Genomic DNA, 13031 nt, shown 5'->3' on the forward strand with positions numbered 1-13031 from the left:
CGAGACAAGCTAACCACCAAACCGATTGCCTTGCCCTTCTCGACATTTAGAGAGATACCTAAGTGTCCTTCATGAATTCTTTTCAGTATATCTTTTGTGCATGTTTTCTGGTATAACTATTCTTGAATATATTAAAAGGAGGTCCCCTTTCATCGAGAAACTATTTTTATACTGATAGTAATTCTTAAAAACCCTAGTTGAGTTTATTTGGCCATCCATTTGCAGTAAATGATTTTAAACCTATGCATATGTTACATTTACCCTGTCCATATATATTTTGTCCAACATTTCGTTAGGTATTGTATCTGAAACTAGCATGTTGATGTTGCCCTCCTCCTCCTGTTCCATATCTGAAACTCCACAATCAGGCAGCGGCTGTCGCGATAGCGCGTCGGCCACTACCTGCTCCTTTCCTGGTATATATTTGACTTCATAATTGAATCTACTCAATTTAAGTCTAAATCTTAAAAGTCGAGGGCTTAAATCATCAAGCGGCTAGTGTGTAATATCTGCAGAAGGGGTTTATGGTCAGTCTCTAATATTACATGTATGCCTAAAACATAATCTCTAAATTTTTCTACAGCCCAGACCAAGGCTAAACCTTCCTTTTCTATCTGTGCATAATGCTTTTCAGCATCTGTGAGTGTTCTACTGGCGTAAGTAACAATTGATCGATTACCTGCCCTATCTTCTTGCATAAGAGCTGCCCCTAATCCAAATGAACTACTATCTGCTGAGATTATTATTACTTTATCCACATCATAATGCGCTAGAGTAGGAGCATTTTGCAGTTTTTCTTTAATTTCATTGAATGCTTTAGTCTGAATAGGACCCCACACAAACATTTGATCTTCTTTAACAAAATGTGCAATGGATTTAAAATTTCTGATTTATTTGGAATGTATCGACCTACAAAATTGACCATGCCTAAAAATTGAAGCAACTCTTTTTTATTACTTGGTTCTTTAAAGTTACTGATAGCTTTTGTTCGCTCGGGATCAATTTTATACCACTAGCGTTGATCACGTGACCCAGATAACAAATCTCCTCAACCCAAATAAACACTTATTTTTATTTATGGTTATACCGCATTGTGAAGTCTTTTAAGCACTTCATGAAGGACCCTATCATGGTCTTCCTTAGTCGGTTCATAAATAAGAATGTCGTCCATGTGGATGGCTAGTTTCATGTCTTTAAATAGATTTGAAAACTTCATACTGAAGTATTCAGGCGCGCAATTCAATCCAAATGGAAGTCTGTTATATATATATCTACCAAAAGGTGTAATTATAGTAGTCAACTTTTTTGATGTATCATCCAGTTTAATCTGATGAAACCCTGAGGTAGCATCAATTTTAGAAAAGAATTTAGCTCCTTTCAGTTTAGCTAATGTATGCTCTATTTTAGGGATTGGATAGACGGGCGCTTTATATTTTTATTAACCTGAGTATAATCACCACATATCCTTACTTTGTTATTTTTTAAAACAACTACGATTGGCGAGACAAAGTCTGTTGCTTCTTCAATAGGACTGACTATACCTAACTGCTCTAGTCTATCCAATTCCTGTTTTACTTTAGGCAGTAAAGGAATTGAAATATTGCGCGGTGAAGCCTGTATGAATGATTTTGGATTCTCTACCAAGTCAATATGAAATTCGTCTTTTAAAAACTCCTAATTCGCTAAAAATACTAGGAAATTCTTTCTCAATATTTTCAGAGCCATTCATCCTAACTTCTGGCCCGGATACAGCACAGATTTTTATCAAATTCATACTGTCAATGGAAGTTCGTCCTAGTAGAGCTGTTTTTAACCTTTAATTACATATACTTTACCTTGATAGGTATTATTCTTGTATTTCAACTCAAGATCTATGGTACCAGTGACATCTAAGCGAGATCCATCAGGTCCTTTCACTGTGTCTGCACATTTCACCAGCGGCAGTTGAAAAGAACTTGCCCCAGTTTCTGAGACTGCACTTATGTCAGCACCTGTGTCGATTAAAAAGTTCAATTTATCAATCAATAAATTATTTCTATAAACCTGTACATCAATCATAAAAGTCTTCTTTCTTTTCACATAAACTAACCTCATGAGTGGTCCCTTTATTTACCTCCTCCTCTACCTTCTCTAACACCCTTTGATCTACACACTTTAGCAAAGACCAATTCTCTTGCAGTTGTGGCATGTTGAGTTATTGCCGGACACATTTCCTTTCGATGACGCTCCAACCCGCAGAACCAGCATCTATTTTCTCCTCTTTTCTTGTCTTGTTTATTCTATTAACTTCGATTGTCTCGTTTCCATCATCTTGCTTTCTTCTTTTTTGAATTTCTGCTTGCCTACATATTAAAGTTGGCATCTTTTAACGTGAGATCACTTTTTAACAGAAGTCGCTCGCTTACTGACTTGTCGCTGATTCCAATTACAATTTTTGTCTCTTATTAGATCCTCTTTCAGAACACCATATTCACATTTTAGTGCTAGTTTGTGTATGTCTGTCAAGAATTCTTCCAGCTTTTCACCCTCCTTTTGAACTCTTGAATTAAATTTGTACCTCTCATATATGATGTTTTTTCTTAGGTGAAAAGAAGTCGTCAAACTTGGAAAGCAAATCTGTGCGTAGCCGAGTTTAGTTCCGAACTGAATTATAATGTCTTCTGCCTTTTCCCCATACAATACAAAAGGCAATTCACCTTGTCGTTATCTTCTAATTTATCGTTGCCCGACAAGCTCATGTATCGCACAACTTGCTTTATACTTTTCCCAATCTTCAGGCTCAAAGCTAAATGTGCCCGGAGGCGAAATACGCAAGAATTTCGATTCCCGATCCTCTCCTTTTGCGCCATTGTTCTCGTTGGTTTTCTCCATTTTTTTTCTGAATTTTTTAGGACTCCGATGTTCCTTCGCAATATCTGAATAATTTACTTTGTCTGAACAATCTGAATAACGTTTTATTTAACCGCTGTGCCACCATGTTTGTAATATGGTTTTCTTAATAAAAACTAGCTTTTGGTATGAGTTCAAATCACGTTTTGTTTGTTCTGCTGTGGAGAGACTGCTGCATGATAACGCATGTCTATAATAAAGCTATCGGGTGAGCAAAGAAATTCTTTTAGTTCATTGATATGGACCTGCGCAAAGTAACGCCTGATTAATATATTAGGATTTAGTTGCAATTTTTGTCTCAGTACTTACATGTAAGCATGATTTCTGGTGGCTGAGAAAGCTGGCCTCTTCATTGTCACGCCACTTTGTCCGGTCCTGTGCCAATCTCATCAAGTCCTCTATAAATTTTACTAGGTAATCTCTCTTCCGACTTACAGGTCCCGGACAAACTTGGTGAAGTCGCCGACATAGTTCTCGGCTTTGACGACGTCGACAGCTACATCAAACGCAACATCCCTTATCTAGGAGCTGCGGTTGGTAGGAGCGCAAACAGAATTGGTGGTGCCAGCTTCAACATCGACGGAGTGACGTATAACTTAGCTAAGAACATTGGGAAGAATCACTTGCATGGAGGCATCGTCGGGTTTGATAAGGTTGGTGGTTTTGCGTATTGTTGAGATATCTAGTTCTATTTCAATTTCTGCCTCTTTTTCGCAAGGTCACTGTCTAACGTGCGCTGCGTGTTCATTTGTCGAAATGTACTAACATCATCATCAACAACATCATCACGCCATTATCTTCATCATCACCATCATTATCAACGTCGTCATGATTATTATCATCACCATCGTTTTGATAAATATCGTTATCATTATCATTACCATCATCATCATCATCATTATCATCTCCCGCCAATATACGTCACAAAACTAAGCTAGGATCGCTTTGCAGGTGTGTGTTAAGGTTTCCAATGTGTTCTTTCACCGTAAAGTAAAGCTTGTGATAAATTTAAAATTTCATTTCGCACATGGACTGATGATGATGAGCGTGCTTAGGTTGTATCGTATTAGCTTAGGAGTACCGACCATCACTCATATCCCCCTGGATCCTGAAGATAATTTTGCCGAAACTGGAATTTCTTCAAAAAATCGAATTTATAGGTGTCCCTTAAGTAATTGGGCAAAATTAAAATTATTATGTTCTCATGTGAGGACCGGGGAATCCAGGAGGATATGTATGTCAAAGTACTGGATGATACGAATACGTGACTAAAATACATGAGTGAGTTTATGTCAAATACTATTAATAACTCTGCTTCCCCAGGTCAACTGGACTACCACAGTCGACGGCAACAAAGTAATCTTCAGCTACCTCTCAAAAGACGGCGAGGAAGGTTATCCAGGAGACCTTTTAACCAACATTACCTATGAGCTGACAGACGACAACCATTTCCACGTAGACTTTATGTCAACGACCACCAAGAAGACTGTCGTTAATCTGACCAACCATTCCTACTTTAATCTGGCTGGTCATGATTCCGGTGCCGAGGAGTTGTTCAATCATGTGGCTGCCGTGTTTGCTGACAAGTAAGCCCTGTGTATCATGACTATCCATTATCACTTCACCATCTCGGCCTATATTCCTCCCACTGAGAATGAGAAGGCTTGTAGTTACCACGCCCGGACCGGTGGGTAATTAGGAACTTTAGTCTCCTAATTACCAAATTTCACAATACCTTTATTTTCTTATCATGCGAACAACCAAATATTTGCATACCTACATTTTGAAAAGTCACTCCCATGCCCTATAGGATAGGGCCTATACAAATTGAGTAAACTCACCGGTGATGCCCATGATAGGCAACGTGTTAAGTAGTCTAGCAAGTAAACGTATGGCTGATCTCTATCAACATGTTAGTCATTCATCTACTTCAGAAGTACACTTACCACCTACACCTTCTTCATACTCTTCTGCCTGATGGATCAGTTTCATCTTTTCATCTTTTCAGGATCACAGAAACTGATAGCGACTCAATACCCACGGGTCGTTTCACTCCAGTAGGAGGCACCCCCTTTGACCTACGAACTCCCAAACGTTTAGGAGACATCATATCCAAGAATCAAATGCTATTTGACAACAACTTCTGCGTCACGACGTTTGACAAGCAGGTAAGCTGTTGTGGAGTTTGAAATGGTAATTGTGGCGCTTTATATATTTAAAATGAAGTGCAAAGAAAGTGCAGCGAAAATAAATCAGGTACAGTCAACCATTAAAACGTCACTCACATTCACTCTACTCCTTGATCAAGGTAGAGCGAGATTGTACCTGGAGGTCTCTTCCGCACCTCTCAAAAGGTGCCATCATAATTTTTCTTTGCACTGGAAACTGGAAAATGGTGTTCCATGCCATCTGGTACCTAGAGCGACCCTCTTTTTACTCTACCCTGCTGGGCCGGCATTGCTCACATTAGTACGTACTAATAGACATACAGACGAACAATGTAGCGACCTTTATAGGTTACAATTTGTCCCCCTTTGTGTACGGAATTCTAAAAAAGCGGAATGCCCGAATATCATGACCAAGGGTCTGAAAAACGTCCATAATTTCACATATGAGCGTATCGCTATAAAGCTAACATTATGTTCTCAGGGTCTGCACTACGTCTCCCGCGTCGTCCACCCCCCATCAGGCCGGTACCTGGAGGTATACAGCGACCAGCCAGGAGTCCAGCTTTACACCAGCTACTACCTCCCGGCTCCTACAGATCCAGCCCTAATAGGCAAAGGGGGGGTCGGCTATAGAAGACACGGAGCCTTCTGTCTGGAAACACAGAACTATCCAGACGCTGTCCATCATGACAACTTTCCTAGCTCGATCTTGAAACCTGGTGGTATCTATAGGCATAAGGTGATCTATAGCTTTGGAGCGGAACATTCTGATGAGCCCATGGTGGTGCCTTCGTAGGTTTACGCTGATTTTGAAATGAGATTATACTTATTTATACTATACAATTTTTATTTTGACTTCATTCAGACACGCACTTCATTCAACTCCTATGCTTTGAAGATCAGAAAAGAAGCATAAATGATAATGAAAAATCGAGAGTCAAAAATGTCGTTCTTGTAGACAAACGTTAACAATTATTTAAACTTTTGTATTTATTCTCGGGTCTTGGGTGTTTAATATGTATTTAAGTATGTATCTATATCTATATAATTACATTTATCCGTTGCTTAGTACCCATAACCCAAGCTTTGCTAAGCTTACTTTATTAATTATTCTGTGCTTTACTAGGTCAATTGGTGTGAATGACGGGACCGTCATGTTATTTATTTATTTATTTATTATTTGATACCGCGTAGTGCTTCCACAGGCACGTATTCAATAAGGTTGTGGGACAAATCGACATGTAAAGAAGATTTAAAAAAAATAATCTTTCCCATTTTCACTATTCTGGATTAGCTACGACTCGCGTCCAAGGGCGTGGCAAATTCTCTATTCATTGCGTTTAGCAACGTTCGCTACAGAGCGATTAATAACAATTCACACAATGTGTATAGTCTTACCAGGCTATTCGTGGGTGGTTGTATTAAGTAGTAAATCAGCATGTAAATTATCTTTTGACAGAGGCTTATTTTGAACATTGTGATATTTGGTAATGGATCATCAATTTTCTTTATTTGATTTATAAATAATGTTCTGGAGCATCGATGGTGCGATTAATGTTGGCATTTCATGCCGAGAAGGTTGTTTAGAAAGGGACAAACGATCGTTTTTGTCAAATTCCTGCAGCAGTTTTGCTGGCGTGCCGTATAACCATGATTATAAATGTCAACGGGCGACCCGATGAGTGATGTCTCTATTCATTGCGTGCTCAATATGCTGTCTTAAAACGGTTAATGGACAATACACGCAATGTATTAAGTACCGTGCCTGTCACGGATAATCGTGGTCGAAACTTCTGTGTCTACAGTCAGCTATAAATTAGTTGCGCACTATTGTACTACGTATGATGACTTTGAAGATTTATTTAACCCTCATAAAAGATTGTCAATTTCATGATAAAAGTTATCAGCATCTTTTGACGCTCTGTTTTCCTCTTGAAGAAAATTGAGAAATAAATTGTGTGGCGAGATTTTTCCTAACATTGCATTTTTATTTATTACAAATAAAAATACCTAATCACCTTATACATACCTTAATTGTTTTCTTTTTTCTTAGTATTCATGCAGAAAAAAGTCATGTGGTACAGTCGAATACAAAGATATCGGTATGGTCAAAGTTTCAAAAATACATGTACCTAACGCTAATAAAGTCGTGTATACGAATTTTTGGTTGTTGACTGTATGCAAGCCGAAAGTTATTAATTTGCGTGATATTGCGGATTAAAACGTTTGAGAAGACTTAAATCTGGAACTCTAGAAAAAAAAAATCAATTATTTGACTGTACCTACCTATATGTATTATCCGATACACAAAATGACAGGTAATCAATTTAATAGGTACACTTGAAATCAAAGTACTTAAACTTTTGTTATCATATCTTTTAATAGTACTGCGGTTGCAAGTTACTTAATTTTGGCGAATTTATTTAAACAAAAAAGTGGGGCTATAACCCTAGATTTTAAGATTATTTTTATAACAACCTGTGCGTCAGAAAAAATCACTTGCCATCATGTCAAAGCGAACTACTTACTCAATAAACATTGGATGACGATTCTCATCTCTCAGTTGGTTACATAATAATTTATAACAGAGGTTAAGGTCAGGGGTCTACCATGCTGATAAGATCACCATGTAACGGGTATATAAATCACATGATCTTTCTACTATCGTGTATTCACAGGCTAGTTATAGGACAGACGCTTGGTAAGTTTATATTTTATTACCGCTTTAAAACCCATGAGTTTTTCTTTTTAACTCCCGACACTAAAAGAGTTTGCGGCATTTGAATGCGGTTTTTAACGTGAAAGTAAGTTTACTTGTGGTGTTTCTTATGCTGGCACTTCACTTGGTATATTCTCCGAAATATTTGCGGGTACGAAAGAGATGTCCTATTTAATTTCTAGCATGAGCGATGGAGATGTAAATAGCTCAACGCTATACACAATGCTAAGCGAAGTGCCACCATTACCTATTCCACCTCCCACTAATAAATGCGAAAGTTTGTAACCCTGTTTGTTGGTACTTCATCACGTCTAAAACCGCTGACCGATTTAGATAAAATTCGGTAGATATGCAGATAGTTTGAGTCCCGGAGAAGGTCAATGATAGGTTTTATCCCGGAGAGTTGCATAGTTCCCGCGGGATAGCGATACCTAACCGAATTCTATGCGGACGGAGTCGCCGGCAATACTAGTTTGATGAAAATCGGTTCGGTGCGAATTTGTAGGTATCTACGACTATCCAGTGCTGGCAGAGAGCAGAGCCCCTTTCCTTAGCAAAACTTACGCATTAATGGGGTAATTTTAGATGGTTACTGACATAGGCAGACAGACAAACATAAAAATATAAGATTTTTCACTTTTATTATCATTTAGCTAAGCGCTACCTTGATACCAAATTTCAAGTTAATTGAAAAAAATCATCTTCTGTGGAACAGTGTTGAGGAGTTAACATTTTTGTTAGGCAACTCGATGAGTGAGAGAAACATAAGTTGGGAATGTTTTAAGATGCAAAATCTGGCAGTTAGTGCACACAATTGCCATAGTTATTTTTAATAACGTAAAAATAAGGCGACCCGATGGGAATCGAGTTGTCACGGCGCCTCGCCACTGGTGTGCAACTTAGTCTTAATATATTCTAACTTTAACCATTTCAGTAAAGATGGTGCGATTAGTGGAAGACCCGTCTAGACCTCTGGGCGATGAGACCGTAAGACAGTTCACGTGGCACACCGACAGCGGGTTCTCACTTACCGTCATATCATACGGAGCCGTGCTTTACTCCATCAATGTAAGTTAAAAGTTAAGTTTGAACGAACATAGTACGTATAAGCACGTCACCTGCATTATGTATGTATGTAAATACTTTATTGTACATAAAATCCAAAAATAATACAAAAGAAAACAACAAAACAAAAGAGTACAAAGGCGAACTTATCCCTAAAAGGGATCTTTTCAAGCTAACCTAAACAGGAAAGGAAAACTTAAAGATAGGCGAACAGTAATTTATGCACAGTGAGAAGAAAAGATACACACAAAAATTATGACATGACACGATACACACATAAAAAATTATGAACAATACATATAAATAACAGAGGTGTTATTAACAGCATTAATAACAGCGGAGCGTGCAAAAATATCTGACACGTATATTTATGCACGCTTTGTTGTGGCAGATATTGGTGCTGGTGACTGTACAAGCGGCCAATGGAACTTTATCTTAGTAAGTGAAAAAATATCTACAATTGTTAGCTACAGACAACCTTTTTATAGCCTTTATACTTTTTTACTGTCTACTTTCAATGGTTTTTATTTTACTGTTTGTATGTCAGTTATATGTTGTGTGTGTCTTGTCGTAGGTGATCTTTATGTATTTAACATACCTACCTAATTATAAGTAAATTTGTAATTTGAACTGTTTTTACTCTATTTCCACCGTAATATTTATCAAATTACATGATATAAAATGTCATTAGCATTACGTACGACACGGTTCTGAGGTGGCCGATTGAACATTCCAGTTAAAGTTTTTCACATGGAGTTGGGATTCAGAATAACGACACGTCTTTGACGCACTAAACCTAAACCACCGAATAACTAATAGCTAATAGTTCTAAACTTAAATCATTTGGTGGTCATTTATCTTATGGAAATCGTGGTTTTAAATCACACTTTACGCTTTGCGTTTGATAAGTATTTTCGGTCTCCACAATATCATAAATATACTGCAGAAATCTATGTTTATAAGACAATTAATTTTATCTACTCAAAACAAATGAGGTCAGAAAACTATCAAGTTACCTAACTGAAAATAACGATAAATACAAAATATTTTTTCTGCTTATTTTAGTTAGTAAAATGAACACAAATTTTTCAAAGCAGTACTTAATCTATAATGTTATTACCTTGAACATAAAGGTCTCAAATATAATAATAAAAAATTACGATACCAAACCGTTAAAAATATTATGCCGCAAATACAATCAAAATGAAAACTGATTACTACTTTATTCTGTTATTTTCCTACTCACTAAATAAGTACCTACCACTCTGTAGCTAAAGTAATCAACACTATAAACGCATTTCATTAACATGCTATAGCTTATCATCTTATCACTTTGCTTAACCATAAATATTTTTTTAGGTGCCCGATAGGAATGGCCATATCGCAGACGTAGCGCTAGGCTATGATGATATTGAAAGCTACGAGAAAATAAACACGCCTACACTTCTTGGAGCCCCAGTTGGAAGGGTCATCAACCGGATCAGGGACGCAAGATTTGAATTAGACGGACAGACGTATCATGTGTCACAGAACTTCGGGAAACACTTCTTGCATGGAGGATTCGAAGGATTCAATAAGGTAGTCAAGTTTCAAATTGAGTGTCAATTTTAAGTAGTATAGATCCCACAGAAAGTTAAGTGACTGACAAAACATATTTTTTAAACGATGCATAATTTATTATGAATATGTGTAGTGTTATTCGATCAATACATAATTGAATGACAATAGTCCGAAAATAATGCCTTGGGGTACTCCAAAGTTAAAACTTAAATCTTTTTCAAAACATCAAGTGCTTTAGGCTAGTTTAAGGTTAAAAATGTTTTTTTCGTTTAAATAGATTTCAGAATACTTTTTTACACATGGACTGATTTAGATTTCGCTTCAATCGCAAAGTTAACAAACTCAAAAGCCTCGATTAAATTTCAGAAAAATTGGAAATCAGACATCGATGGCAATAAAGTTATATTCAGCTACCTCTCCAAGGATGGCGAAGAAGGTTTCCCTGGTGACGTGGTTACAAGTATCATCTATGAAGTCACAGAAGACATGACGTTGCACACAGAGTTCATAGCGACAACGAGCAAAAAAACTATAGTTAATTTGGGCAACCACGCATATTTTAACTTAGCTGGACATGACGCAGGAGCAGAAGCTCTTTATGACCATGTTGCTTTAGTTAATTCTGACAAGTAAGTTTTTAGTGATAGGTTCTCGTCTTAATACACATTTTTATTAAGAGTACGATCTAGGACTTTAATTCATGAGCCACCCACCATGGAACCATTTCACAGTAAACGTCATAGTGACATCGCATTAATTAATAAGGAAAATCGTAATGACTTTTCCTTTGAAAAGGTTCCATGGTGGCTCATGCATCAATTAAAGTCCTTGACCGTACTAGTTTACATTGCACTAAGCGACTTCAGTTCATAAGACCCTTCATGCCACATCAGGCGCAGCTTGGTTTGGAAAATTTGTTCATCGTGTTTTGAATTTCCATACACATCTTTTGAACAACAGGGCGAAGTGAGCTAGGGATAAACCTACGAGTGGTTTTGCTAGCAACGCAAGGCATCAGGTTTGATCTGAGCATTCAACTAGGTACAGGTTTAAACGTTCGATATGGCAATGGGTACAGGAAGGTAATTCTTTAATATCAATTAATATTACGTTATTTGCTCAGGATCACAGATTCAGATGAAGACTTTGTGCCAACGGGCGACTTCATCGAAGTTGGCGGCACTCCTTTCGATCTTCGAACTCCAAAGCGTCTTGGTGATTTGATCGTCAATGCCGGACCTAGATTCCATCACAACTTCTGCATTTCTAATTATAATAAGAAGGTAATTATCGATTTTCGAACTTCTAAGTGCCTTGGTGATTTGATCGTCAACGCCGGACCTAGATCCCATCGCAACTTCTAAATAAAACAAATTAACTAGCTGCCAATAATCTTTATCATCATTAAGTATGTCAATAAGAAGAGTTATCAGCTGAACATTAAGCCTTTGAGAAGGGTCTAAGTATTTGATCAATTTTGAGCTAATACTCGTAGTGGGTTATGTTTAATGTGATAGAATAAATTGGTTCTAAAGCAGCTCAATATTTACGCTATTCTACGTTTAGGTACATGGTAGCTATAACCTCGAGAAAAGTCACATTTCATGAACTTACATCGAAAAATATATAAAAATACAAGTAGGTACCGTTACATATACCAACCAACCAAATACACTCTATACGCAAACAAACGACTGCCGCATACTTAATTCCTACGTTTATTTTTCTATTTTTTGTATTCTCAGGATCTTAACTTCGTGGCCCGTGTGAACCATCCATCATCAGGCCGTTACCTCGAAGTTTACAGCAACCAGCCTGGTCTTCAATTCTACACTGGGTATTACCTCCCCTACCCTCCAGAGCCCGCCCTTTTGGGTAAAGGGGGTATTGGATACAGGCGCCACGCCGGCTTCTGCCTTGAAACCCAAAACTACCCTGATGCTATCAATCACCCTAACTTCCCTAGCCCCGTGTTGAAGCCAGGAGATGTCTATAGGCATAAAGTTCAGTATAGGTTTGGAGTCGACAAGCAGGAGTCGTAAAGGATTTGTAAAAAAAAAAGAACCTATTATACAGCAGTTCAGTTTCCTGGTCCTTTGCGATCACATGTTACCTTTTGGAACTATGTAACATGTCTAAGTTAAACAATAGGTCAGTACTTGGGGATTCGTTTTCATATTATAACTAGCTGTTGCCCGCGACTCCGTGCGCGTTGAAGTATGAAATATAGTTTACATCATATTCTCAGACCTACCGAATATACACCAAAAAAAACATAAAAATCGGTCTAGCCGTTTCGAAGCAGTTTGGCCACAAACATTTTTGACCCGAGAATTTTATATATTAGATACTTAGATGATAAGTTTTAATCGATTCTAAGTTTTTTAGTAGTTAGTTGCTTATCAAAAAATTGTGTGCTATTATCATCTTCTGTGTCGTAAATGTAATTATTATTGTAGTTAATTATTCTAGAGACATTTATTGTGATAAGGTCCTATAGTGGCCTATTCAATTAAATTACATACTTCAGGTGACAAGAAGTAAGTATAAGGACTTTTTGTACGCTTACTTATGTTTTGTCCAGGATTTGTTAATAAATAAATATGTTTTCCATATTACGATGTTTTTCT

General features: G+C 37.4%; 2 protein-coding genes across 2 annotated transcripts; both read left to right on the forward strand.

The window, feature by feature from the left end:
• Positions 1 to 623: 623 nt before the first annotated feature.
• LOC141435874 (galactose mutarotase-like) lies at positions 624 to 7034 on the forward strand. The gene is made up of 5 exons (XM_074098712.1): positions 624 to 639; positions 3304 to 3542; positions 4213 to 4475; positions 4898 to 5057; positions 5539 to 7034. The coding sequence occupies exons 1-5, from the start codon at positions 624 to 626 to the stop codon at positions 5851 to 5853; spliced, it is 993 nt and encodes a 330-aa protein (XP_073954813.1). The 3' UTR covers positions 5854 to 7034.
• Positions 7035 to 7592: 558 nt separating this feature from the next.
• On the forward strand, positions 7593 to 13016 carry LOC141435671 (galactose mutarotase-like). Its single transcript, XM_074098413.1, has 6 exons — positions 7593 to 7758; positions 8711 to 8844; positions 10201 to 10419; positions 10768 to 11030; positions 11525 to 11684; positions 12147 to 13016. The coding sequence occupies exons 1-6, from the start codon at positions 7668 to 7670 to the stop codon at positions 12441 to 12443; spliced, it is 1164 nt and encodes a 387-aa protein (XP_073954514.1). The 5' UTR covers positions 7593 to 7667; the 3' UTR covers positions 12444 to 13016.
• Positions 13017 to 13031: the final 15 nt, after the last annotated feature.

This window comes from Choristoneura fumiferana, chromosome 15, assembly GCF_025370935.1.
Source record: "Choristoneura fumiferana chromosome 15, NRCan_CFum_1, whole genome shotgun sequence".
NCBI lineage: Eukaryota > Metazoa > Arthropoda > Insecta > Lepidoptera > Tortricidae > Choristoneura > Choristoneura fumiferana.